Consider the following 24554-nt stretch of genomic DNA (forward strand, 5'->3'; position numbering starts at 1 on the left):
AAATAGAGGATGAAAAAAAAATCTAGCTTGTAAAACTTAATTGTTCTGATGTATGTTAATCAACAATCAAGGAGCCAAATCAATAGTAAATTTGGATGAAAAGTCCTACATGAATTGAATTTGATATTTAATGAAAAAGAAACTGATTTATCTAAATCATTTGGTGAAAATTAAATTGTTATAACAATCAAAAGAGGGAAAGGCAAAGAAAACACCAACAAAATGAATTGATTATTTGTGTTCAACTGCAACAATCAAGTTAACAATCAACCTTACAAATTGAAATTTGTTAGTTTCATCAATTCAATTGGATATCAAGCTGAGAGACTTTGAAAGCAAACAAGGTCAATAGGATTTGACCTCAGTGGGTTTTATATTTAGTAGGGTGGAGAGAGAGATAGAGAGGTGATTGTTAGGAGGAGGAGGGCGAGGTGGGTGTCTAGAGGGTGGGTGAACCTTTTAATACATTAAATTGGCTGTCACACATTAGGATTAACAAGGGATTGAAGATGATGAGGTTGATTAAGAAGCGTATCAAACAAGATGTAAAATAAATCAGTAATCAAGACAAAAAAATGATTTACAATCAATTTGAAGATGATCATCAATACCGTTGATAATGTTAATCAACCATTACAATGTTTCAATGTTAATTAACAAACTGTTGAAACTTAATCGGTAAGTTTAGTTACGGTTTGGACACCGTAAAAATCATAACGGTAAAAATAAAGAGATTAGAACTCGAGAAGAAAACAAAAATTTCGTAATAATAATAATCGAACCACGAAAATTAACAATCAATTTATTTGCTTGATTTATGATAGACATTTAAATCGTTAACATGATCATCAATTTAATCATTATTACCATTTGTATTAGTATCACCTAAAGATGATAATAAGCTTGAATCTGATTGTTCATTGATTTTTCCTCTTTAATTAAATGAAAAGTAGGAAAAAAAAGAGATGAAGATGAGTAAATGATGATAATGGTGATGATGAGCACCATTAGATGATAATAAACTTGGATGATGATGATAACCATTATTATTACACTGACATGAGCAAGAATTGAAATTATATCTTGACAATGTAAAATAATATCCTGATAATCAGATATACCTTTTTGAATGTATTATAATGTCATGAAGATATTATTATGAAAGAGGCAAGCAAATGATGAGGAAGACAAAAAGGGAGAAGAGTGAGTTACCGTATTGATAGTCATTTAATATATCATAGAGAAGATGAGAAATAATGATAATGATGGAATGAAGGAAAGATAAATTGATGAAGAGAAAGAGAGAGAGAGAGAGAGAGAGTAAAAAATAAAACTACATGAAAATGTCTCAATGTAAATGATAACATAACCTGATTGTTTCAATACATTTTGTGTCAAGTTAATCATCATCATCTTTTCACTGATTCCCAGAGTAATCAATTTTATCTTCCTCATCCTCCCACCCACTCACCCACTTGCAAGTTTTTAAAATAACATGAATAATAACAATGAACATACATGTAGATATATATTACAGGGAATCTCAAATAATAACATTGTTACATTATTATGGATACAAGATGAAAACAGTGATCATAATAGAGGACAAAAAGGAGGAGGAAAGATGACAAGAGAGAGAGAGAGAGAGAGAGAGAGAGAGAGACGAGGATGAGGAAGATAACGATTAAAGGCTTGCCCTTTGTACTATCAAATGAGCGTAAATATTTTCCCATAGATATCATCAATATATCCGCTTGGATTGACCTCTGATCGGATAAGAATGAAAAAAAAACCATCAATTCTGTTTCCATGTTTATCACTTTTAATCTGATTGATAAGATACATTTTCACTTGGATGGATAATAAATTTACATTCATCTTGTTGTATAAATTTCATGTTAATCGGATTCAAAAATCTCTGAGTTCTATCAGCTCTTGAGGATGGAAAGGTTATTCCAATGAAACTTTTTATTTGCTGAAATGGACAAATGTCCATTCACCAATTTGTAGGCTCACATTGGTGTCTCTTTGTTGTAACAATCAATCTTGACCATAGTCACAATCAAAACGCCAATGATCATTTTACTATTGTCATCATGATCATTTCAAGTCTTTTTCTTCACAATTTATATAAAATTCTGACACATGGAAATCTCAGATTTATCAGAATTTTTTTTTCTCTCTCTCTCTCTTTCTCACATCCGTTTCCTATTTTTTCTGATTGTTTTGTTTGCTTAAATTGTTACAATTTGATCTCTTTCTCTTACGATTTAAACAAAAATCAGCAAATCTATCAACTCATCTGATTATCCTGATAATCTCATGATATTTAAGCTGTAAATGATTAAAAATGAATCCAATCAATATTAACAGTTGATTTAATCCATTTCTTTTTTACCATTGTCAAGATTACAATTCAAGTTGATTGTATCAAACAATCAATAGTTTTGACCACTAAATCAATATCATCATCATCATCTTAGATCTGATAGATAATCCAAAAGGAATTAAAAAAGTGTTAAACTGTTACATTATTGACCTAATCTCCTAATCACTTATCCCGAATAGTTTTAATAATTTTGCTCCTCGGGAGTTATTAATCCTCTTAACGGTTATTATGACAATAAAAAACATATCTTTATCTTCATCTTCATCCTCATCCTAATCTTAATCACCTTCCGTTAATCCAAATGGGACCAATAACCAAGCCCTTAACACGCGTTAACAATTTAATCAAATCCTTTGGTGATTGTTAGTATTGCCTTTGAAAAATTTGATCACTTGATTATCAACAACTTCAATCAACAGTTTATTTAACCAGTTAATTGTTAATCTAATTAAATTACTATCTAAAGGTTGACATTAAATTGTGATAAAACTTTTGTGTGGTTAAAGCTTAATCGTTGCTAATGTTTACCTCTATTTATTATCATATCATATTAACCCTCAAGGGATCAGATTGTTACTATTTAAATTGTTAACTAATAGCAAATTAAATGCATTAATATGTTTACCATCATCAATTAATTGTGTCATTAATAACAATTAATCTCAAAATGAAAGTCAAAATCTAATTGAATATTTCCAATGAAAAAGTAATCAAATAATCAAAGCCAATCAATATATCCAAATGATTAAGTTAATCATCTTTGAGATTAAATTTTACCGTCAATCAAATGAAAGCAATCAAACTAATTGAGATAATAATAAGTTAATAATAATAATATTGATTGTTTAATTTAGTTTTGTATTATCTGTGTTTTTAAAATCCTTGTACATCAATATTTGGATTTGCATTAATTGTGATTAAAAAATGCAAACAATCAACTAACATAATGATTACAATTAAGGTTGTGGTTTGTTTTTTTTTAATTTGTCAAATTGGTTTATTTTTAATTGTTGCTGATTAACTTGATTAACCTTTTGCTTTGGGATTTTCGTGGTTTCCATAAGTTTTGTGTGTAATATTTTAACCATCTCAATATGAATGAAGATGATGAAGGATGAGGATGAAAGATGAGGATGAAGTGAGGGAGCATCATCATCATGCATAGTGTGTGTAAGATGTAATATGAGGTGTAACATGAGAGGGGTGGTGATGATGATGATGATGATGATGAGGCATTGTTGCATGATGTGAGGCCGCTGCAATATTTGAGTAAAGGTTTGCAGCGGCTGCGGTTGGACTGGTCCAATAGGTTGTTGATGGACTGAAGATACTTCCGGTTCCCGAGGAGGGTGTCAATGAGGCTGCGGCAAAGTTAATCTTAGGGGTGGTTGGATGATGATAACCAGGGGGAGGCATGAAAAATTCAGCTGATGGATAAGCCTTGTAGGCTGATGGATCGGGTGGTGCGGGTTGATTAGCTTGAGCTAATCCCTGGAAAATAATTAAATCAAATAAATAACAAAAAAACAGAGAGAAAATTAAACATTATGATAATCATAGTTTTACAATTTTCTTGACAATTTAATTGCCTTTTCATAAAACACTTATGATAATGGTTGATAAGTTAATCGTTACCTGGAAATCAAATTTGTATGCATATCTTTTCCCGTGGACTTTGGTCATTATATTTTTATCATAATAATACCTGAGGGCACGACTCAGTTTATCATAATTCATGTTTGGTTTACTTTTCCTTTCACCCCACCGGCGGGCGACCTCATCTGGATCAGTTAATTTAAATTCACCATCATTACCATCCCAGATGATACATTGTTTGGCTGTTGGATCATCTAAAAGTTCAAGTAAAAATTGCCACAATTGAATTTGTCCTGATCCTGAAGTGGAAAAAATTAATCCATTAATCCTCAACTAATCCAGTTAATCTTTATCTTATCTAAATCTTACCTGAAGTTGTAAGTCGTCCATTTGATGATAAAAATGGATAAGGATCTGAAGATTAAGGGAAACAGAGCAAAAATGAGGCACAATTAGTTTGATGATAAAAGAAGACACAATGAACTCGAATCAATAATCAACAATAATCATTAGCATCTAATGAAAGATTGAGATAAAAGTTCAGATCTGACAGATAATTTCATGATTTTCCACCCCCAATGTTAACCATTATCATCATCTAACTGAAGAGATGGTAATAAATATTAAGAGAAACAAAAAAAAATGAGACAAAATTGATGAGCTACATAAACATGGACTCTCTCCCTCTATTCAGTAGACTGAGCACTTTACCCACCCTGAAATAACCTCATCACCCTCTTTCCACTCCACCATCATCTCCCCCTGATCATCATCATCATCTACACAATCGAAACATGGACTTAGTTTCCGGTTTCTTATGTGACTCTCTCTACAATTCTCTCTCTCTCTTTTTCTCTATCTTCCATTCCTATTCTTTATCATGATCATCTTCATCTTCTTTGTTCAATTGTGATAAAAGAAGATGAAGAACAAGATGAGAAAAGGATAGAAAAAGAATCATTCTTATTATCATCTTCTCTCTCTCTCTCTCCTATCATCATCTTTTATGGGAGGCAAGAGGAATAGAAATGGAGAATATCTTTCGTAAAAGTTTCGAAAAAAAAATAGATCATTATCTTCATCTTCTTCATACATATACGATTGATGATGAAGATGTTGTATCATGCTGATTGTCATCATCATCATCATCTTTCAATTGAATTGAGATTGAAAATGATCAGAATGTTGAATGAACAACAAAAGTAAAAAAAACGATATTGAACATTCATTGGAATCTGAATAGTTGACTGAAGATTCTGAAAGAAAATAAATTGACCAAAACTGACCTCAAAGACCTTTTTTTATATTCTATTTATTTATCTTTACGATATTTATTTACTTCTTGATGACATTTTCAACTCTCCGCATCCCTTTAATCATTATCCTTGAACACAATCAAATCTAATCACAATAATGATAAAGATAAACTCTAATTCCTTGTATTTGGTTAACATGATTTTCATTTATCTTTCATTAACTGACCTCTTACAAATCTGATGGTCAACTGATACTTTTGTTTACACAAGACGATTGTCCATCTTTCCTCATCTCTCCTTGACCACTTAGATAATATATATTTATGTCATTCATGTACCTTTTTAATTTTGTTGATAAAATCACCTTAATGATAATTTAGAATCAACAATTTAGTTCATTATCATGAGCATGATTGTGATTACCAATGTCCAATGTAAATATTATCAAGATGATTAGAATTAATGATTTTCTGAGATTTATTAGTTAATCAACTTTATTGATAAGTAAACAATTGTAATTCTGATTACCATTTTGATCAATCAATTTAGCTGTTTATCTAATTCATAAGATTCATCATTATCATGTTGGTCAACATTGTCAAAAGCATCTTTTGACCAACATGTGATCAGATTATTGTGGAAAACATATCTTTCCAATCATCATTATCATCATCTGAACATGATGATAATCAACAAATAGAAACCTCAAGATGATAAGAATATCAATAAGCCATTAAAGAGAGAGAGAGAGATCCTAATAACCAGAGTAAATGGAATCACAATTAACAATGATAATCATCATCATGAAAGAATAAGATTAATCTTAGAATGAGAAGAAAAAATTTCGAATTCTAATCTCAATTATATTCTTTTATATTCATTATCCTTACATCTTCTTTTCTTGGTCAATCATCATTCTTTCTAGTCAACAACTGACCTTTGGTCAATTCAAAAAGCAACAAATCCTTTTAACACCCCAAAGTCACAGAGAAAGAGAGAGAGAGAAAGAGAGAGAGAAGCTGAAACTATTACTCTTTGACTTGACCATCATCATCTTTGACTTTCCCAAAATGTCATCTTCCCTCGTCCACCCTGACCCACCCACTTCTCCCCCACATCATCATCTCTTTCCCATTAATTCAATCTATTGAACCGATTGACATGAGCATAACATTTCCATTCCTTGTTCATATTATCATCCTCATCCTCATCTTCAATTGTAAATCAAAGTGACCTCAACGGGTTGTCCAGCAATCTAATTGATAATGACCACGCAATAATCATAATAATAATCAAAAGGGTTACCATTGAATTAGACATTAGTTGGTCAACTGATCATCATAATATCCTGTCTTTATGTGTGTAGCTTTTCATTGTTGTTATTTACTCTTGATTGATGATTTACTCATTATTGATATTAATCAATTGGAATCAATTTGATTTCTCACCAGAATCAAATTTCATAATCTAACAATCAATCAATGATTCAAATCAAAATATTGATCAACAATGATATCAAACTCACTGAATTTTGATTCAACTTATTAAACCAAAAATCTTTTCCATTTAAACTTAATTGTTAATCTAAGAATCACGATTAATATTTATATAAATATAGATTAAAGAATCGCAATTAATTATCACAATCATATAGGAAAAGAAAATGATTGAGAATTTAATTGTTGACTTAATTTATTTTCCCAACCATTAAATTAACAAAAAAGTTAATAGAGAGACAGAATAAAAAAACATTAAAAGAGATGATAATTAATCAAAGTTAATTGTTATAAACTAATGATAATAATTCGTTAGTCACAATTGAATTAAATTGTTAATTAACTCACCAGAGAATCAAAGATAATCAGCTGATCTATTAAGAACAATTTAACATTCTATTGGTGATTGTTCAGCAAACTGATTAATCTGAAAATCAAGTGAAAATCAAAAAGTTTGGAGAGAAAAATTTTCCATCATGAAAATTTGATTTCGAATTTTTTTTCCACCAAATTTCATCATCATCATATCTTGAGGGTAACGAAAAACGGAAGTTAAGGAAACAAGAATCAAAAATGAAAACATATAAGTGGAAAATCTAGATGATCCTCTTCATCTTCTCATCACCACCCACTCCACCCAATAGATTCTTATAGATCTCAAGAGAAAAGTATATATGAACTTATACATCTGAAGTTCCATTGGAATTCATGGACTATTCTGATAATCATGATTCCAAATGATGGCGAAAACTTTACCACCCAGTTTTTCACCCCTTTCACTTTCACTTTCATCTCTCATCTCTTATTTTAGTATTTTCCTTAATTCTAATCCACCCTCACCTCTCCCTCTCTCTCTCTCACTTTCTATCTCTCTTTCTCTGTCTAAGATCTTGAAAATAATATTTACGGAAGTTGATAGGATAACATTGGGAAGGAAGTTGATGCTAAGGGATATCCTTTGGATAGTTATAAAACACACACAGTTGATATTATGTATATAAATATTATCTAATATTTTTATTCGGGTGGGGAGTTAACTCCCCACAATATTATCACTTTAGACACTTAACAACAACCTTCCGGTCCTAACTGGGCTCTTCCTTTGCATCCTCATCACTTTTTTTTACTCATCTTCATCACCATCAATCCATCAATCTAATTCTTAGTCTCTCCTTAAGCTTTGTTCATATTTAATATTTTTCTCAAAATAAATTGTCAACTGTTGATTTAATTCACTAATAATAATTACCATTCATTCATCATTATTATCAACAATTATTGGAATAGTAAAAGTGTTCAACTAAATTTAGTTACAATTATTAACATTTGTGAGAAATTGATTGTCTCAAAAATTTGAATCACAATCAATGACAATTAAATCAAATCGTCAATGATTGAAGGTAAATTTTAAATTTGTAACTTTCAACTTGTAAATCCAATTGTTACCCTGTTGGATTTGTTGTTATCATTATTTAATCACAAATCATTTCATCAACAATATTATGATTAAATTAAGTTGACAATTTATTTCCGTTTCACTCCCACTTTGCCACCCTGTAAGTGTCAAAGTGGGACAATTTTGAGGTTTTTTTTTTATTTCTGTCAAAAATGAGATGAAAAAATTTCAAAAATTTCGACATGAAATTGATTGTCACCAACACGCCATCATCTTCATCTTAAAGGTTGACAGTAATTAGCCTGAGGGCTAATAAAGATATTAACTTGTATCAATTTCAAATTGATTTTGATCAAAACTCTTAAATGAAATCGTTACACTAACAATTAACTTGACTTGATAAACTTAGTTAGATTGTAAATTATTCAATAGAAATTGCTTACAATTAATTTAATTTGATTTTTGCTTCTGTAAATTTTTTTTATGATTAAATCAGTTGACTGATTAAAGTTAATTACCTTGCATATTCCTGATGTGTGGATAAGTATATGAATCCAATGAGGATGTTTTCGTCATCGCAGTTATCGGTGTATGTGAATAGCCTGGAAATGGTACCAAGAAAATAACGGTAAATATTGACGGATGCGGAAGAGATGATGATAAGCAAAAAGAAAGAGAAAAAAGAAAGAGAGAGAGAGAGACGGAAATTAGTATATTGAAAATGGATTTTGAGTTTCTTTTGTTTTCCGTTTCCGTTCTGGTTCCTGGTTCATTAATTTTCTCAATGATAATAATAATCACCTTGTGATGAGGATGAAGATCGGGACGATTTGGGAGGACAACAGAAATTTTCACAATCAGAATCAGATGAAACTGATTGATAAGAATCTCGTTTGCTTGTGGGTATCATGATTTTCAATTGCAATTAAATTTAATTGTTACTTTTAAATTGTTTCAGATGAAGAGGAAGCAAATAAAAAAAAAGGATTGCGACGATTTTGATTTCAACTGATTTAATTCAAAGTGAAACTTTAATACAATATCAACACAAACATATAGACAATTTAAAGAAAGTTGAACAATTAGTTAATCCAGTTAATTAGGTTATTAAACTAGTTGATAAATAATTAGCAGTTTTTAATTACTGTTTTAGTTGCAACGTTTCGTATTTTTTTTACCAGGGATTGAATTATTATTTTATCACATTGAGTTAACATAGAGAGAGGAAAAGTTTTATGAAATGATGATGATGATGATCAGGAAAAAAAGGAGAAAGAGAAAAAGAAAGAGAGAAAGATGATCACCATGGTAACAAAGAAGATGAAGATGATGGTGGAGGGTGAGAAAATGATGAAGATGAGAGTGTATGAGAGAGAGTATGTGCTGGGATGAGACCTTTTTATATGGTGAACATTTCGACCAATAGACGATAATGTCTCTATATAAGTTATCTCTCTCTTCATCTTCATCATCTTCATCCTTTCATCATCTCGACTCTTTCTTTTTCTCTTCCTAAATCAATCAAAAGGCGGAGCTTAACAAAGAAAGAGAAAAGAAAGTAAGAGACAGAGAAAACTAAGAGAAAAATATTCTACTTTCTCTTTCGATTATTTATCTCTCTCTCTCTCTCTCTCTCTCTCTCTCTCTCTCTTCTTTCTTTCTTTCTTTCTTTTTCTTTCTTTTCCTCCACCCAACATCTTACCCGCTGCTCCTCCTCTTCCACCCACTTTCTCCGCAGGGTGGAAAGATAACAAGTCGATAAAATTCAAGTTCCACCTTCTTTTCATCTTCCACTCATCATTTTCATCACTTTATCTTCTGAAAAAAACTTCGTTAACTTTTTTTTTCATTATCATCTTTTTATCTTCATCATCAGAACTTTTTTTTCCATCACTGAATCATATTTATTAATAACATCATCTATTTGAAATTAATCCTGCGTGTTGTTGATTCAATTTTTTTTCACTCATCATCATGATAATAATAATTGACTTTATCACATGAATGTCAATCTTTATCATCATTTCCATAATAATAATAATAATAATGATAATAAAAGTAATTTATCCAATAATAAATTCTGATTCTGATTAAAAACAGAGTCAGAATTGAAGAAAAAAAAACTATCCTGGTGCAAGAAAAAAAATTGATTATTTTGTTGAAACATGATGTTCATGATTCGTGCCGATGATAAAAGACAATGAATATGAAAATCTAATCAGTCGCAATCTTAATCAACGAGGAAAATATTTAAACATGATAAAGAGATAAAAATGAAGTTCTATCATGGAAGAAAAAACAACAAATAAACTGACAGTTTCCACCCCCACCACACCCTCGAAATTCAGTCTTCCTGTTTCAGAATCAAAATATACATGAAGAAAAAAAATGAGAACAAGATGAAAAATGAATCTACAAAAAAAAAGAACATAAAAGAAAAAGAAAGAGCAAAATGATGATAAAGTAAGAGAGAGACGGAGAGAAGATGATAAACTTGATCATGTCCTATAAAAGTTTCATCTTCTTAGAATCATCATCTTTTTATCATCTTCATCTTCATCCACTTCCTCCTATACTAATGTTCATGGTTCATCAAATATTGGATGTCAAGTTAATAATGTTTACGTTGCTTTCCAATCAATTTCATTTTTTCATGTAAACTTTTCAACAATTTAATCCAACACAATTAACTAACATAATCAATTGTTATCACTTTTAATTTTAATTGTTAACAATTCCCTTTTCCAATGGCAGCATTGGCAGTTTTTATCTATCATTGATTAAGTTATCTTTGTTAATTGTTTGCTAATTGTTTTCACATTTCAATCATTAGTTTGTCATAAATTTGAATTGCAAATAATTTAATTTACTTTTGATTGCTTGAAATTTTGAATTAATCTTTCACCACTTTCACTGTTAATAATGTTGATACATTTTAATTATCTCCACGAGTGATTGTAATAGCGGCTAATTGTTGAGCAATATTTTTAGTTAATTACTTTCCAATTGAGATAATTAAAGATTATTACATTTAATTGAAAGCTCAATGATTTAAAAAGATGATGAAAGTTAATTGTTACCAAAGAGAGAGATATGATGATGATGATGATGATGAGAGAGTAACAATTAATAATTACAATGGAATTGATTGTAAAACCATTTTCGTGATTCGAATACACAATTAACTGTAAATCATTTATTCATCATTCTAATTATCATTTAATGATAGAAAACAATCAACGGAGAATTAGATAAATTAAATTGTCATTATAATCAACAGAATATTTTTATGATAGTGTAAAGGTAATAGTAAAACGAACAATTAATTAATCAACTTGATATAAAACAAAACTTAATCACAATTAAGGTAAGAAAAAAAAGGACAATCAAAATGTTAAATGAATCTAAATAAAAGACAGTATGACAATAATCACAATGGATAATCAGTTAATTGTGATTAAATCATTGAAGCTGAATTGAATAGCTACAACATGGTAATGTTTACCCTGTCATCATCATCATCATCATCATCATCTTCCACCATCATCCACCCACTTTTCCCACCCCACTGACATGAATAAAAAGAGAGCATAAAAATTGAAAGAGAAATTTTTTCTTCTCTTCCAATTGAATAACCTTAAATAGATTCCCATTGAAAAGTAACAGTAAAAAATTGGGATCAGCAACAATTTGAGTTAATCATAATCATCAATTGTTATCACCATGTTGATTAGGATTAGTGATTGAGGGATAAAGATGACATGAGATGAAGATTTAACTAAGTGAGTGTGTGTACCAATGGCACGTGACTTAATCACAACGTTGATCATGATTAACATTGATTATTATTCAATTGTAACTAACTAACTATTTAAAATGAACCTCGAAAAGTAAAATTTGGGTTAAATTGATTAACAAATAGTAAATAAGTGAACAGTGATTTGTATTATTATTATCATTTAAAGGGCTCAGGGTAATAAGTACATTTCAATGTTCAAAGATTTAATCAATTGATTATTATGATTAACAATCAACTATTGTAAATATCAACCAAATGTATGACATCAACAATCAATTGTTTATTGTTAAAGTTTCAAGATAATGAAACTTTTTTTTAACAATCAGCATAATGTCAATTGCAATTGATATTATGATGATACACTTGAAATGATCAACAATAGTGTTTATCATTTACATTTAATTTACATTAATTAGTCTTAATTTAGTTATAACAGTTAGATATCATTGTGAGTTTAATTGTGATCAAATTAAACATAATAATCGATTGATATTTGAAATTTGTTTTTGTTTTCAAATGAAAACAATACAACAAATTGATACAACACGTTCAGAGTTAATTGTTACCTTTAATTGTTATTCAATTGTGTGTGTCTCTGTTTTAGTTACTATTTGTTGATAATGATTACAAGTCTATCATTAATTTTCACCATTATGGTTTAATTGCATGAGTTAATTGTTGTAATAATGTCAGAGAAATGAAATCAATTCCATGTCACTTTGTGATATATATTCTGGAACCAAATCAGGGAATGATTAAATTAATGATAATATTAATTTCATTCTGGGGATTTGATGATGATGATGATTAACAAGCTCATGAATCAGAAATGGTGATGATAATAATCAATATCATCATCATGATTATGATGATAATGGATAAAGGAAATGCTAATAATGATTTAAAATTGTCACTTTTTCGTAACAAAAAAAAACATTCAATTGAATTTGAATTGAGTTAAAATTATGAATCAATTTTTGATTTTACAATCAAAACTTGATTATTTCCCATTAAATAGTAATGATAATTTAATATAACAACAATCAAAAATAGTAAAACCAACAATGCTAATCATTGTTGATGTGTCGATTTGATGTTGAAAGGGTTTATTTCAAGTTCGAAACTTTTTTCCTCGAAAAAAAGTTGTCAAAACAATTTTTATTATTCCATTTTGAAAAATGTAATCGCCTGAGGGAAAATTATTATTATTATTCAACCCGATCATCGATACTTTTCACCTTCACCCAGTAAGTGATAATAATGGTGTTAAACTAACACCCTAATACCCTGAGGACATTTAGGTGATGATATTGTGAAGATGATGATGATAATATTTACAATATGGTTTCGATTGAAATGTTTTGATGGAACAAAAAATTTTCCTTCCAACATATAAAATCTCATTGAAAGTTTAATGACTCGAAGATAATCACATAACGCCCTTCATCATCATTTTCATCATCATCAAAATTATCTTCATTATCATCCCGTTAGTGTCTCTACATGTCTCTCTCATTCTCACTTTTTTTCATCATCTTCATGGTGATTATACAAAAAAAAAGTTTTTCTGATGATCAAGTGAAAAAAAAGATTGATTAAAAAACTAAGTTAACCATCATGATGATAATCAGCAAGATTAATGATAACAATTAAAGTATATGTACTCTATGGTTGGTTAATTAATAATAATATTAATTGTAATCAAAAGTAACAGCGTTAAACTATAATCGCTAATTGTTTATAATAATTAACTAAATGGATAACAAAAAAAAAGATTAACTCATAAACAGAAAAAAACAATTCATTTGATTAACTATCTTTTTGATTGTTTGTAATAATAATATGATTTAAATTATTCACCAATGTTGACTTTTTAAGCTAATTGTTGTCACAATCAGTGTAAAATTAATTAATCAAATTACAAAAAGATATTACAATGAGTGAGCAAAAAATGAGGATCAATATGAAAATCAGATGAAAGTTAATCTGATTCATTTAAATACCAACAGATTACCATTAATCTAGATGATTATTCATCCTCCCTCACCTTTTAATCATTATCATAATAATAATAACCTAAGGCAAGATTAGGATGGTCAATAACATGGAAAAGGATTGGTCAAGTTTCATTTTTATTATCATTATTGTGACATCCAAATGGTTAGAGGGTTTTTATCACCTCAGGCTATCTTTATATTATAACCTTTATCATGCTCATCATCATCATCACAAATCTCATCTTAAAAACTCCTACTGATCATTTTTTATCATCTTTTATTTTGATATTATGAAAATATATCAATATATCATAAGAGATTCATAGAAATCATCATCACCCTCACACCCACAAAAAAAAACTATCATATTCATGATATGATAGGATGAACATTTATCAATAACAATAATAGGTCAACTTATCATCATTGTTATCATTGAAATCAAAAATAACAATAATAATAGAGAGAAATAAAATCAACTGAATAAGATATTGAAATTCTGGATAACAATAAATATCATGTTGATTTAATGGTGACAATGATTCAGTAATCAGATATACTGATAGTGAGAGAGTACATTAATCATGTTGATGATGATCACCATCATCATGAACATCATATAATAATAATGTCCACTGAACAAACTGTCCAGAACAATCAGAAATGGAAAGGAGGAGAAAACAAAACCAATGGATAACTATTATTATTACAAAACTGACCAAAGGAAAAATATGAAAACGATTCAACATTTTGAATTAGCATAACAATGATTATGATGATAAGTCGCGTGACTTTAAGGATCAAAGATGATGATGATGATTATTTGTCAGGAGGTGGCTGATGATGATAATAATGACCAGTATATATCTCGGGTGAGATGGTCAAAAGTTGTTTACCAAAACAAAAATACAGGTCAATGGTAATATAATAACAAATATATACATAAAAAAAATTAGTCAAACAAAAAGCTCCAATTGATTGAATAATATTTATCCTTTTTTTATCATCTCCATCAATTGGTAAGCCTTTTTTGCTGCTTTATTGTTTACATTTGAATAGGGTGTGAATGTCACTTTGATGTAGCATCTTTTTTACCACTCTACTCACTACTTACCCACTCTCTCTCTCTCTTTCTCACTCTTTTGCATATGTAACTCTTTATACTGTTAATACATAATCGGTTTTACTCCCTTCTCATTATCCTTTCAGATTATCATCACACTCCATTCATATTTACTATTATATCTTGTTGACAATCAACAAATTGAATTAATAATAATGCATAACATTTGACCAATGGTCACAAAGGTAATCAACTGATTTAGTTTGTTTTCTGTTATTAACTAAACAAAATGCAGGCGTGATTATTAAGATCACCCCGTTGATTGTAACTGATTGTTTTCTTCATCCATTTCATAACATCGAAACTTATTATTTGCAATCAATCATTCAATTTTTTTGGATCTTTTCTGATCTCGTTGATTGACCGTCACCTCGAATCTGTATTTGGATTAGAACTTTTTTTCATTTTTTCTCCTTTTATTATATTGGATAATTTTTACTCTTCGTTTTATCCTATCACTTTCTCATTTTATTTTATTGATATCAATCAGAAATCAATAAGTTAATCCAGTTAATTCTGGTCACAGTTAGTCGATTCTCATCATTGTCAATATACTGGACCAATTGTTAATCAAAATCATCGTTATTATTATGATAAATGGTTTCTCCTTGGTAATAAATATATTATTTCATATGATAATAACAATTTATTTTTTTATGTCATCATAATGATTGTTACTTTTTGATTGTTAATTGTTGTTGTTGTTGATAGTTTTGATGTGTTTAATTGTTACATTCACTTTAATATTTATCATCAATCTTATCATAGTTTGTTTATTATCATTAGTTTTAAACGTTTTTCTTTAGCATGATTTTGTTAAAGAAACAAACTCGAACTGTCCAACTTGAATTCGATAAGTTCTAATGATTAATTTACGATCAAAATAAATTACGCTAATCATTTCGTTGAAAATTAAATCCAATTAAAAGATTCGTCTTCAAGAGGCTGATTAGTATGATAAATTTGCTTTGGATTCTTACTTGTTATCTTAATTTTTCAGATTTTCCGTTTTGTAGACTAACAATTAACTAATTAGTTTGAATCACTAATTAGGGGCTAAAATTATCTAATCTGATTAGAAAAAAACTAGTTAATTGTGTGTCTGTTTGCTATCAGTTGATTGTGATGATTAAGACTAACTTTTAACAATTTGATTGTAATGCAAAAAATTGAAACACAGAATTAGTTAGTAATTAAGTTTTCATAATCTCACCAATGATAAACAATTAGTTTTAATTGTTAGGGGATTTTATATTTCCAACCAATTGTCTTTGTTGTTTTAATTGCCGGAAATTGAATTTATAAACGTTTTAATTGTTTGGATATTGTTTTGATTGAAAGTTTATGATCAGTGACAATTAATGAACCAGATAAACATTATAATCAAATTGTGATTAAATTTTAGGTTGAAATTTATTTAGGTTTGCAGATTGAGACTAAATTGTTTACTTTTTATTGTTAAATTTTTCATAATAATCAATCGGATGGTGATGATGACGATTAAGAGGAAACGGAAAGATAAACTTCCTTGTCAATTGAAAAAAAAACCTCAGGAAGGTGAGCTCATTCCTAACCGGATTAATCAGAATACCTCATGATGATTAACGATAATCTTCATGATGAGGTAATCTTTTTAATCTTTGCAATGGTTACAATTAGAATGAAATCATTTTGGAACGAAAGTTGATTAAAATTAGTGCTGATAAGTAAATCAATTGATGGTCGTCACAATTTTCATGATAAATTCTGGAAAACTTGAGCGATTCTGATGAAATAATGACTTGCGAAAATTTAGAAAAAAAGTTATTTTTGTTTTCTTACTTTGGGATGAAGATGAGGATTTTTTTGACTCTTTGGTTGATGAGGAAGAAGATGAAGATGATGTTGTTGATGTGGATGTTGATGATGATGAATGATGATGACGAGATGCTCCTGATGAATGGTGGGAGTGATGATGAGGTAAAGATGATGTTGGATCAACAATAAGTGATGTAGATGATAATAAATTGTTAACTGATCCATTTGTATCTGAATGATCATGATTAAGATTAGGATTAATGTTACCATTTGAATTGGAGGTTGGGATTATTGGATTGTTAATCAGGTTGTTGTTGGTGATCAAGTTTAAAGAGGCAATATTATTTGCTGGATTATAAGAAATTGGATTAACATCAATTAAACTGTTAATTGGTGAATAATTGTTTATATTGGTGTTGTTATTATTGGTTAACAAGGTGGTTGATGTAATTGGAGAGGATGAAGATGAGGATGGAGAGGTAAGGATTGGATGAAGGTGGTTGTTGTTGTAGGGTGAAGATGAATGGTGATGATGATGGTTATTGGTGATCAATTGAGATGATGATGAAAATGAATGAGGATGGAAACGATGATAAAGGTCAGCACTAGTGTATGTTGGAGTGGTTTGGGTGGTGGGTATGCTCGTTGTGGTGTATGAACGATGATTATCACTTGTTATATTGCAGAGACACATGTTTGGATCAATATCCCGGGAGTAATCAGGGAAAGGTTTAGTTGATGGTGGTGGAGGCGGTGGTGGACTTGGTGGTTCTATTTTGCTTGGTGTTGTTATTATTTTGTTGATATTGTTGGGTGATGTTGGTGATTGTGGTGAGGAAACTTGGGATATTGTTGATAATGATGATGATGATGATGAAGATGGAGATGAGAATGATGAATAAGGTGAAGCTAAGGAGATGGATGAAGGTAATTTGTTAACTTTATCAAAATTTGATTCTAATTGTTGACACTGTTCACTTGAAATGGGCATGATAATCTGTTGATAATAATAATCACCAATTAACGTTATGAAATGAAATTGGCAAAAAAAAACTTTGTTTAAGGTTTGTTGTTGTTATTTGTTGATAATGATGAGGATGAATAGGGTGTTGGACGTTAAATCGAGAGAGCCAGTGGGAAGAGAGAGAGAGAGAGAGTTACAATGAACAGCGAGATGAAGATGCTCTGACACTATACATTTACTATGACACTGTATTCAATAAAATGGTATCTATGGTGGAGAGATGATGACTATGAGAGAAAGTAGGAGGAAGATGAGGAGTAAAAATGATGAGAATGGGGAGCTTATTGTGGGGAGAAGAGGAAATCCAGTTGAATAGCAGGTGGAATTGGAATTGATTGGAAATTATTGTTATTATAAGCTTTCAATATTAATACTATTTAAGGAGTTTAGTTAATTAGTTAATTGTTAATCTCGTAATAACAAACACTACCAATTAACTAATTGTTAAAATCATTTAGTTGAATCTTTAACTTGAGAAATCGGAACTCAGTTTGGTGAGAAAAATATGAGAGCGGCAAAGATGCGGATAGATCGAGGAGTGAGTTAAGAATATTGTTAAAGGGAGCGAGCGATCGAGAGAGAGAGAGAGAGAGAGAGAGAGAGAGAGAGAGAGAGAGTCACTCGTTAATCTAGTCTTTTAAATCATGTTTATTCAGTTTTCTGATTTTGGCTGAAAAATTTTGGAATCAGAGAAGAGGGAAAAAAAGTTCATTTAATTGTGAATTTAACAAAAATGAATCACAATTAGCAATTTAAATTTGATGAAAATTTGGTGAAAAAAAATCAAATGAAATGTTAGTTATAAAAGTTATCATTCATTGAATCAATTCAGTTACATGATGAAATGAATATAGGGTTCATTTGATTCTCATTGATGATGCGTGGATCATGATGTTGGTGGGAAAAGGTTAAAGGTCATGATGATAATGGAGGAGGAGGAGGAATGATGGGAAGATGAATATGGAAAACAAAGTGACTGAGACTAACCTAGAAACTTTTCTGCAATGATAATAAAAGGCTTGTCAAAGATTCTCCAACCACCTACTCCTACTCCTTCTCATCATCATCATCATCATCATCTTCCCACCCCACTACCCCCCTCATTTCCATCATCATGAAGAGATATGAAAAGATGAAGATAATGTAAAAACGTTTTGATTATGATTATTAGGCTTATGATTATTGTTATTGGTTATGTTAAAACATTTTATGGTTACGATCAACAACAATCAAAACTGATTATGATAATATGAAACAATGAGCCAAAAATATGAAATGCATTTTGATATCATCATCATCGTCTTCATCTTCATCATTCAAAGTAGCATGATGAAAAAAATGAATTCAAATAAAAGGGATCACGTGGCTTCTGTTTTCATCTTCATAGTAATCATGATGATGATGCTTTTGCTAGGAGAGAGAGAGAGAGAGAGAGAGAGAGAGATAGAGAGAAATATATATTTATAAACTTTTTGCCTTTTACCATCTTCATCATCTTTATCATCATCATTATCATTGATGGTTCCCAACAAATGACTCAATTTCCGAGTCTATAGATATCGTTGATGATAATAATAATAACAAGAACCCGTGTTAATATACCTCAGGTCAAAGTTGTCTTCGCAACTTCCGGATCATTCGTGATTCATGTTGATGGTGGCTCACGAATAATGAAGAAGATGTTTCAGAAGAAGAAGATGATGAAAGAGGGGGAAGATGACGCGTGTTTTAACTCTCTCATCATCATCTTTCTCTCTCACTCACTCTCTGATCACTTAACCATAGAGGAGGAGGGAGAGTGGAAAGAGGACAGAAAAAAAGAAGAGCAAGAAAAGAGCCATAAGAATATAACGGTAAACGCGCGTCGACTTTTCTCTCTCTCTCTCTCTCTCTCTCTCGCTCTTTCTTACTCTTTCTCTTTCTCTTTCTCTCTCGAACTTTTTGGTTCTAAACGCGTGTCGATATTCATTTAACCATAAAGAGGAAGAAAAAGAAAGAGAAATGATGATCATCATCATTGTTATTATGTTGATTGTTGTTGTTGTTGATGAGAGCAATCAGTTTTTTCCCATGGTTAGTTAATTTGGTTTAATATCACAATAGTACCAAAGTAGTGCCATCGATTAAAATTTGATGTTATTATCATTTTCAACTTTAGTTGATAAAAATCAAATACCAATGTTAAATTAAGTAACACTAATTAACTAAACTTCATCAATTAGTTTTACTCATTTGTTACAATTGTCGATATGGATATTTATCATTATTTTTACTCATCCTGTTGCTGGTTGATAAGATTTGACCTTCAAGGGTCAATTGTCACCAACATCATCATCATCATTGTCATTTAATCAAGTTAATTAAAAAAAAAATGTTATATAATATTATAAATGTTGATATTGAAACAATAATAATGATTAAAATTTTGTTGCATCAGAAAAGTTGATGAAACTTTTAATTAATATGATATTTATTTTTACATTTGATTGTCTTGATATTAATATTGATGATTATTCATTAATTGTTGATAAATAATAATATTTATCGATTGTAGTAGATAATTATGATTAGCTTTTCTTTATTTTTTCATCCCAAAAGTAAATATTATTTTCTTGATCAATCCAATTTAGTTTTTGCTAATTTCCTTATCATTAGGGATAGTTAATTATTAGCATTGATTAGTATCTTGAATTTTGCTATTAATGGTCAGTAATCTTGATTATTATCAATGTTGATCATTGTAATATGTTAGGGACACGCGCTTAACCATAATCATTAACTTGAAGTAGTTAAGGTTTCATATTTCATGGAATCAGATTTAATCATGATTAACATTTTGATTCGGTAACAACAATCATATTATCAACAGAAACTCATCATTTTCATTCATAAATTAAGTACTTTTAACCCTTTTCTTGTCATTTAAATTATGGTCAATTGTTATCATGATTAGTGTTCATACAATTGAGTTAATTGTTACTAATTTTTTTTTCTCCAAAATTTGAGTTTTTTTTTCACATTCAATTGAAAACCCTTTTGTTGTTGTTGTATCATTAACAATTTAATGTTTTCTCCAATTGTTTAAGCCAAATTCAAGGTGATTGATTACTGAGAAAATGATTAATTGTTAGTAATTATATCATAGAAATTTCCATGAGATGATTATAAATAAATGCTATTTGAATTTCATAAGATAATCTGTAGATGAATCTAATATCTAACGAAAAGAAATGACGAAAATCTTAACGAGTAATTAAAAAACGAAAATGATTTTGTTCAAAAGTGAATCATGAACTAATTATAAACTATTATTCTATTTTTATATCTTGATTATCTTTCCTTTAATTGTTCCTTTTCCTCTTAATTGTTACAACTAATTCGATGAAAAAAAAGTTAGAGTGAACTGTTGATCGTGTTGGATACAGAGGAGATTTTGAGTGAACACAATCAATCAAACATCAAAAAGGGTGAAAAGAAGGAAAGAAAACATCGCAATTAAATTAACTGATGAAATGTTTTAATTGTAAAATTATCACAACAATTAAAAAGAATCAACTAATCATGTGTAGACTGCGATACCTGGTGAGTCATTTTCCAACTATTGGAATTGTCGCCGCGTCGACAATTCGAATCAGCGAGCTGAGCCGATTATGTAAACAAACTCATTCTTCTAGTTGTTTGGAGTTTATTTTAATTCTTGTGGTGATTAAGATTTCGTTGATTTCGATGGATACATCATGATTAATTTGTGAATTTCTCGTTAAGAGGATGCACCATAATTAAGTGTGGATTAATTGTCGTTGTGATTGTGGTGTTTTATTTTCTCTCTTTTATCAAAAGTATTTCGAGTTTACTTGATTTTTTTTGGGAAAATCATCAATCTGATTTTCTTTTTCTTCCGTTCTTTTTTTTAGAATTTTAAATTAGTATTTAATCATTTTATCCAAGATGAAATTGGCTTCAATTGTTCGTAGTCCAAGTGTCAGTGCAAATTTATCACAATCTTCTTCAGATGGAAATTCTGAAATGTCTCTTGACTGGAGGAATTTCTCTCTCTATGATTATATCCGTTATGAGCTACGAGGAACTTACCTGTTGGAAAATGATGCCGGTGAAATGAGAATGAGAAGAGATAAATTTTACAAATTTCTAAAAATTCCAAGAGAATTGGAGAAATTTATGTGGTTCGGTTTTCTACAATGTGTAGATGTTTTTGTATCTCTTTTCACTCTCCTGCCAATACGTTTTCTCCTCTCCCTGTGGTTTCTAGTGACAAAATCAAGGTCAAAATCTCTCAGGTAAAATGATTTACTCTTCGATATCTACTACAAGTAGTATTAGTTATATCGTTTATTATAAGAAGATTAATTTTCTTCTTCTTATTGCCAAATGATTTTCTTTCTATTCTATTTCCTTATAACTTTTTCATTCTCTTGTATTTTCTTTTTATTCCATTGATAACAGAGATGGATTATCCAATAATCAAGGAGGTTCAACGTTAAAACCAGCCGAGATTTGTGATCTTCTCAAAGGGATTATGTTTATAATCGGAGCTTCTCTCATCTTCTATATCGATACCTCAATGTTATATCATATAATTAAATCTCAATCTGTGATAAAACTTTATATCTTCTTCAATATGCTCGAGGTAATCTTCATCTTCCATTATTTTTCATGTTATTATTAATCATCTTATCTTATCAACTTTTTGCTTAATTATTTCATCAACAGTTAGCTGATAAATTGATTACCTCATTTGGCTTGGACATTTTGGATACCTTATATTGGACAGCAACCGAACCAAGAGGAAGAAAACGGGAACATTTTGGTGTAATTCCTCATCTTTTCATGACCGTTGTTTACATTTGTTAGTTGATAGTATTACAATTATCAGAGGAAAATGATAATCAACTAATCCAAAATTCATTTTCTCTTCTAAATTCAGTTGTCCATACAATTCTGGTTCTCCTTCAAGCAACCACACTCAATGTAGCAATTAACTCAAGTAACAATGCCCTTCTCACCATATGGATGTCCAATAATGTAAACTAATCAATATTATCTTTTTTTTTATCCCTTTCCATTGGAATAACTGTTCTCAACAATTATCCTAATATCTAATATTTTTCTTTGATTATTTCTGTCATAATAGTTCGTCGAGCTTAAAGGAATGGTTTTCAAAAAATTCGAGAAAAACAATCTTTTCCAAATGTCATGTAACGATGTGAAAGAGAGATTCCATCTACTGATTATCTTATTTGTGGTCATCATGCAAACAATGAAGGAATATAATTGGGATGAGAGACACTTTTGGATATTAATTCCCTATTGTCTTACTATTTTCATCTCAGAATTTGCAGTTGATTGGGTTAAACATTGTTTCGTCACTCGATTCAATGATATTAGCCATGAAATTTACCACACTTACACCATAAGTTTATCCTATGATATTGCGAGTAGCAATTTAAAAAGTGTAAGTCTAATGGTGACAGTTACCTAATTACACGTAGACTATTTTCAATGTTTTAACATTTGTTTAATTAGTTGTATAAATAATCTTATTATTATTGATTCACATCATGTTTCACTTAATTAACAGAAACTGTTTTTAATTTGTTTTCCCAACTTTCTCATAGGCCTATTCCGATCATGCTGATACAATATCAAAGCGAATGGGTTTTGTACCTTTACCTTTGGGTTTATTATTAATGAAAGTATTTGTAATCTCTGTACCTCTCAATGGCTGGTATGGGATCTCATCGATAGTTTTAGGTTTCCTCTGGTAATTGTAACAAATCAATTAATCATAATGATCTTCTTTCAAGTCTTTAACATTTACATTTTATTAACTTAATGTTTTCTATTGTTTTTTTTTACTGTTCAATTGTTTAGTTTGATTACTTTCAAATTTTGGTTAAACATTTTACTTATTGGTCAAGCTTTGGAAATCATTGAAGCTCATCGAGCTGACCAAGAGTCCAATAATCCATTGAAACGACGATGTACCAGTTTACCGGCAAGTCGCCAGCCAAGTATGGAAAACATTCCCGCCAATTTAAATTTACCACTCAGATCCAAAGTTCTCAATAAGGAAAATCAAATCAACAATAAGGATGATTAGTCCAACTCAATTAGTTTTGATTGTCTCTCTATCAATGTAACTAGAATCATCCCTTTTTTTATATATAATACTAAATATAAACTTTACATGAAAAGTTTTTGTTACTATTACAATTATTTCTGTCCAATCAGCTATAATCTAATCTGTTATATTATCATTGACAATTGAAATACAATTAACCGGACAATTTATTAATCATCGCCATTAATATCCTATGATATTTGGATACCATCCAAACTATTAATTACCTAAATTTTGATATGATTACTAGTCATTGATTGACTGATTTGTTACATGTTTAGATTGCTAATACAAACTGTATATATTAGTATAACTGCTGATGTAAACAATTAAAACAAAAACAAGAAGAAACTAAACATGTAAACAATTAGTAATTAAATAATTACCTCATGATTAGTATCAAGTTTTAATCAGAAAGAGGAAAAAAATTTGTTAGATTATTAATATTGTTGATTGTCACTTACCTTGATCACGAATGTAAATTAATCTAAAGCCAACAATTAAGATCCATTAATTGTAAAGAGGATAAATGATAAATA

At 29.6% G+C, this 24554-nt stretch overlaps 2 protein-coding genes across 4 annotated transcripts; one reads left to right on the top strand and one right to left on the bottom strand.

The window, feature by feature from the left end:
• Positions 1–3201: 3201 nt before the first annotated feature.
• On the bottom strand, positions 3202–18348 carry LOC128386872 (DNA-binding protein D-ETS-3-like). 2 transcript variants are annotated; one of them, XM_053345978.1, is made up of 5 exons: positions 16874–18348; positions 8652–8735; positions 4355–4399; positions 4025–4284; positions 3202–3880 (listed from the first exon to the last, which is right to left on the bottom strand). In XM_053345978.1, exons 1-5 carry the CDS (start codon positions 17838–17840, stop codon positions 3545–3547), a joined length of 1692 nt encoding a protein of 563 aa, XP_053201953.1. In that variant the 5' UTR covers positions 17841–18348; the 3' UTR covers positions 3202–3544. The 2 variants fall into 2 exon arrangements, with proteins under 2 accessions (XP_053201953.1, XP_053201954.1); XM_053345979.1 differs by lacking the exon at positions 8652–8735 and having other exon boundaries at positions 16874–18346.
• A 3186-nt stretch (positions 18349–21534) lies between these two features.
• Positions 21535–24088, top strand: LOC128387259 (protein TAPT1 homolog). Of its 2 annotated transcripts, XM_053346445.1 has the most exons (8): positions 21535–21712; positions 21788–22171; positions 22338–22521; positions 22605–22740; positions 22819–22916; positions 23026–23346; positions 23510–23655; positions 23766–24088. In XM_053346445.1, exons 2-8 carry the CDS (start codon positions 21822–21824, stop codon positions 23992–23994), a joined length of 1464 nt encoding a protein of 487 aa, XP_053202420.1. In that variant the 5' UTR covers positions 21535–21712; positions 21788–21821; the 3' UTR covers positions 23995–24088. The 2 variants fall into 2 exon arrangements, with proteins under 2 accessions (XP_053202420.1, XP_053202419.1); XM_053346444.1 differs by having other exon boundaries at positions 21535–22171.
• The last annotated feature ends 466 nt before the right edge of the window (positions 24089–24554 follow it).

This window comes from Panonychus citri, unplaced genomic scaffold (assembly GCF_014898815.1).
Source record: "Panonychus citri isolate SS breed McGregor unplaced genomic scaffold, ASM1489881v1 Contig00077, whole genome shotgun sequence".
Lineage (NCBI taxonomy): Eukaryota > Metazoa > Arthropoda > Arachnida > Trombidiformes > Tetranychidae > Panonychus > Panonychus citri.

Excerpts from the sequence above, each read along its gene's own strand:
- LOC128386872 (XM_053345978.1), bottom strand. The coding sequence starts at position 17,840 with ATGCCCATTTCAAGTGAACAGTGTCAACAATTAGAATCAAATTTTGAT. Across the intron at positions 4,285-4,354 it reads TGGACGACTTACAACTTCAG|GATCAGGACAAATTCAATTG; the intron begins GTAAGATTTAGA and ends TTTCCACTTCAG. Across the intron at positions 3,881-4,024 it reads CATACAAATTTGATTTCCAG|GGATTAGCTCAAGCTAATCA; the intron begins GTAACGATTAAC and ends ATTATTTTCCAG.
- LOC128387259 (XM_053346444.1), top strand. The coding sequence starts at position 21,822 with ATGAAATTGGCTTCAATTGTTCGTAGTCCAAGTGTCAGTGCAAATTTA. Across the intron at positions 22,172-22,337 it reads TCAAGGTCAAAATCTCTCAG|AGATGGATTATCCAATAATC; the intron begins GTAAAATGATTT and ends CATTGATAACAG. Across the intron at positions 22,741-22,818 it reads CATGACCGTTGTTTACATTT|TTGTCCATACAATTCTGGTT; the intron begins GTTAGTTGATAG and ends TTCTAAATTCAG.